The following is a 4,886-nucleotide window of genomic DNA, read 5'->3' on the forward strand; positions in this document are numbered from 1 at the left end:
CAAATTGAGTCTCTCTTTGGTTTGTGGACAAAACAAGATATTTGAAGACGTCATCTGCTGGTTTGTGAAACACTGATTGACATTTTTCAACATTTTTTAACATTTTATTGACCAAACAACTAATCGATTAATCATTTACATATCAACAGATTAATCGATGATGAAGATAATCGTTAGTTGCTCAGGTGTAGGATCGGACCGTCCCGTCTTCTAGCTGCTGTGGAGCTGCTGGTGTCTCTTAAGGTTGTTGGACTGGCTGAAGGCTTTCCCACACTGCCCACACACGTACGGTTTTTCTCCGGTGTGGACACGTTGGTGCTCTTTCAAGGTACTTGAATAAGTGAACGCCTTCCCACACTGCTCACAGCTGTACGGCCTCTCTCCGGTGTGGACGCGCCGGTGGATCGTTAATTTTGAGGAGCTAGCGAACGCCTTCCCACACTGCTCACAGCTGTGCGGCCTCTCTCCGGTGTGGACGTACCGGTGGATCGATAATTTTGAGGAGCTAGCGAACGCCTTCCCACACTGCTCACAGCTGTACGGCCTCTCTCTGGTGTGGACGCGCCGGTGGATCGTTAACTCTGAGGAGCTAGCGAACGCCTTCCCACACTGCTCACAGCTGTACGGCCTCTCTCCGGTGTGGACGCGCCGGTGGATCGTTAACGCTGAGGAGCTAGCGAACGCCTTCCCACACTGCTCACAGCTGTACGGCCTCTCTCCGGTGTGGACGCGCCGGTGGATTGATAATTTGGAGGAGCTAGCGAACGCCTTCCCACACTGCTCACAGCTGTACGGCCTCTCTCCGGTGTGGACGCGCCGGTGGATCGTTAACTCTGAGGAGCTAGCGAACGCCTTCCCACACTGCTCACAGCTGTACGGCCTCTCTCCGGTGTGGACGCGCCGGTGGACCGTTAACTCCGAGGAGCTAGCGAACGCCTTCCCACACTGCTCACAGCTGTACGGCCTCTCTCTGGTGTGGACGCGCCGGTGGACCGTTAACTCTGAGGACCTAGCGAACGCCTTCCCACACAGCTCACAGCTGTACGGCCTCTCTCCGGTGTGGACGCGCCGGTGGACCGTTAACTCTGAGGACCTAGCGAACGCCTTCCCACACAGCTCACAGCTGTACGGCCTCTCTCCGGTGTGGACGCGCCGGTGGATCGTTAATTTTGAGGAGCTAGCGAACGCCTTCCCACACTGCTCACAGCTGTACGGCCTCTCTCTGGTGTGGACGGGCCGGTGGATCGCTAATTTTGAGGAGCTAGCGAACGCCTTCCCACACTGCTCACAACTGTACGGCCTCTCTCTGGTGTGGACGCGCCGGTGGACCGTTAATTTTGAGGAGCTAGCGAACGCCTTCCCACACTGCTCACAGCTGTACGGCCTCTCTCCGGTGTGGACGCGCCGGTGGATCGTTAATTTTGAGGAGCTAGCGAACGCCTTCCCACACTGCTCACAGCTGTACGGCCTCTCTCTGGTGTGGACGCGCCGGTGGATCGTTAATTTTGAGGAGCTAGCAAACGCCTTTCCACACTGCTCACAGCTGTACGGCCTCTCTCTGGTGTGGACCCGCCGGTGGACCGTTAACTCTGAGGAGCTAGCGAACGCCTTCCCACACTGCTCACAGCTGTACGGCCTCTCTCCGGTGTGGATCCGCTGGTGGATTTTCAGGGTGTGCGCCCTTCCAAAGGCGGCGCCACACCAGTCGCAGGTGTACTGCCTCTCTCCGGTGTGGATGCGCCGGTGGACCGTTAAATTTCCGGAGGTAGTGAACCCCTTCCCGCACAGCTCACAGCTGTACGGCTTCTCTCCGGTGTGGATCCGCTGGTGAATTTTCAGTCCAGACAATTTGGTGCACGATGTGCCGCACTGCTCGCACCTGTGCGCCGTCTGTTCACATTGACGCCGCCGCCGGTGAGCGTTCAGATGAACTGAGGTCCTGAACGTTTTCCTACACCCATTGCAGCTGTGTGGTTTCAACTTGGTGTGGTCCTGTTTCTATGGCAACAGACAGGAAGAGAGAGAATCAATCAATGATGGATGATGGGTGGACATTTGTTGTCCTTCATAAATTCTTCATTAATACAAATTTTACAAGCAGAGTTATTTCCAGTACAAATTATACTTTGAAACTAAGCAAAACATGTCAGCGTTTGAGTTGATATAGTAACCAGTGATGGGAATTAGGGCGTTTATAAAATAATGGCTCAAACAGTTACTGTTTCCCCGTTATAACTCTATTACTGTTTTTTTTTTTGTTTTTTTTGTTTTTACTGATAATAAAACGCTCTGTTACTTGACCCAGTAAGTCCTGTCACTAAATAATAATACACCTGTTAAAATGTACATGCACTTTTTTTCAGTCGGGTGGTTAGGGTTATGGTTAGGAGGTTAGGGGGGTGAGTCCAAGTTATTTGAGTATGTTATATTTTTAACCCTCTAGGCGCCAAAGTTGCATTATGGCGACAGGCAGCATTCCTGGATAAAACAGGGGGACTGTTGTAGTTTCATTTAGGAGTTGATGCAACTTTACAGTTGGAAAATGTATTTATTGATTAATGTGGTTATTTCTGTACGTAGGCTACAGAGCCCGAGGTAGCGCTGCTCTTCTGTCCAATACACACTTGATGCTTCACTTTTCATTCAAACAATGCGGCGGCCACAATTGTTAGACTTCATCAATGAGACCAGCATTTGTCTCCCAAAAAGAATTTAACCAGCCGGCGGTAACCCTCTAAAAAACCTGCGGGTAATTTAATTAGCAATCGTTTTCTCAACAGAGTAGATAGATGACGACAGAGTTTGGCCGGCCAACCAATTCTACAGACAAGCCGGTGCTCACAGGTGAAGCCTCTCTTCTCTGAAACGCCGAAGCAAACTTCTAAACAACATTTGGATAAACTAACCGCACATTGGGGGTCTAAACAGTTACTTTCTCGCATGGAAAAATATTTTAAAACTTAATAAAGTGACATAACAGCGCTAGTGAACCACAAAATACAGAGTTAGCAGCTAACAGCTGTTAGCTTCATCTCTTGACTCACTCCCACTAAAAACAAAAACACAGACCTGTGGACCGGATGTGGACGGACCGGAGGGCTCGTTGTCCTGGTGGACCGTGTCCTGCTCCTCCCCCGTAGTCCCAGTCTGCCCAAACAAATCTGGATCTTGGTTCTCCACCTTTATCATGTTGTAGTCCTGGTCCTGGTTCTCCTCCTTAATTCCGGTCGTGTTCTGATCCAGGTCGCTAATTTCCCGGTCCAGGTTCTCCTCCTTCATCCTGGTCCTGGTCAGACGGGACCTCCTCATGGTGCTTTTCCACTAGCTCAGTACGGTACAGCACGGCTCTACTCAGTTTTATCCTCTTTTCCTCCAGCCCCTCCTACCTGGTACCTCCTACTTCTTTGGTAACGCCCCAGCCCTGGTTCCAAACGAGCCGAAGCAATACTAAACGTGACGTCTGCCGACTGCCTTCCACTGATTGGCCAGAGCGTTGTCACTGGAAGATGAGTGAGTCTGGAGCTGATGAGAGGAGAGAAACAAGAGAGGGACGATGTGATAAGTTAACTCCAAGTTAACTCATAGTAGTAATAGTAATTTATTACAAAAACATCAACTTTGATGTTCGTTTGCAGTGATAATCCCAGAAAGCAAAGATGAATACCACACTTGCTCCATTTCCTTTTCATTAGTGTTTACAGATATTCCATTCATTTAAACAAGGCAAGGCAAGGCAATTTTACTTGTATAGCCCGTTTTTACAAACAGTTTGTCTCAAATGGCTTTATATGGCATTGTAACAACAACACACTGAACTGAACACTGAAACACTGAACTAATTTGTGTTGATTTTGTCAGATCTTAAATAATGTGTTCAGACACAAACTTCCAGGAGTATTCAAATGGTGTATGGAGGGAAAGTACATCATCTGTGAGAGCTGGAGAAGGGAGAATATTATTGGGACCAATATGCATATTACTAGCGATACCAGTCATGGAGCATGGTGTGTTTTTTCGGTCGGGACTCAATGTACACATTGACTGGACAATATAAGTGCCTGGTTGGTTTACTTTGTCCACTTGTCCACAGGTATTGTCACCTGACTCTGTATCACTTGCATCAGTGTCATCTAACATCATGTCCACATCACATTATCCATTTTGGATGATACCACACACATCCAGCACACTACATCAAGGATCTGTCCTTCTGAAATGGAAAAAATAAATGTGAAACAAATGTTTAGTATAAATCACACACATGCTTATTAGCTTGTAGATTACCTGCAGGAAAAGTTGCTGTGGTAGGGAAATTGAGTAAAATATAAAGTGTTTACACATTCACACATTTCACCAGTCACACAACACTGTCTGGCTAACCCATTAGACTCTGTGATTACCATCCTAAAAGGTATGCATGCAGCCCCCAACTTACCACCACACCCTACATTCCTGAACATTCACACCTGCTCCAGAACATTACCACATCCAAGCACCCCCCACCACTGCTTTGACTATGAATTGATTAGAAAATGAGCAGGAATTTCTTTAGAAAGCCCTGCTCAGGTTTCTGTGATGAGAGGAAACTTCTCACAGAATTGAAGGTATGCCTAGCTGGAAAGTAGTAAATTAAAATGATAAGCCATGGCAATATATTTAATTCAATAAATTCAATATCATAAAATAAAACAATATTTGTAACAAAACATAAGAACAAGGGCTAGAATGTGTAGAACATGTGTAATTTAAAGTACTCGATTCCAGTAGAAAAAATATGCAAAAAAAAATAAGCGCAGTGATGGAGAACAGAGGGGCTGATGTTGTCGGGGCCGGCGGCTTTGTTGTTAAACTCTCCTCCAGCAAGGATGTAGATAGACTCACATCAG

The 4,886-nt window shown here is 47.5% G+C and overlaps 1 protein-coding gene across 1 annotated transcript; it reads right to left on the reverse strand.

The window, feature by feature from the left end:
* Positions 1-210: 210 nt before the first annotated feature.
* On the reverse strand, positions 211-3,309 carry LOC146976652 (uncharacterized). Its single transcript, XM_085794654.1, has 2 exons — positions 3,070-3,309; positions 211-1,998 (listed from the first exon to the last, which is right to left on the reverse strand). Exons 1-2 carry the CDS (start codon positions 3,307-3,309, stop codon positions 211-213), a joined length of 2,028 nt encoding a protein of 675 aa, XP_085650780.1.
* Between the last annotated feature and the right edge of the window lie 1,577 nt (positions 3,310-4,886).

This window comes from Trachurus japonicus, chromosome 13 (genome assembly GCF_045865225.1).
Source record: "Trachurus japonicus isolate A0001 chromosome 13, Traja_1.0".
NCBI lineage: Eukaryota > Metazoa > Chordata > Actinopteri > Carangiformes > Carangidae > Trachurus > Trachurus japonicus.

Coding starts and splice junctions, on each gene's coding strand:
- LOC146976652 (XM_085794654.1), bottom strand. CDS start 3,309: ATGAGGAGGTCCCGTCTGACCAGGACCAGGATGAAGGAGGAGAACCTG. Junction 1,999..3,069: donor CGTCCACATCCGGTCCACAG/GTCTGTGTTTTT, acceptor CTGTTGCCATAG/AAACAGGACCACACCAAGTT.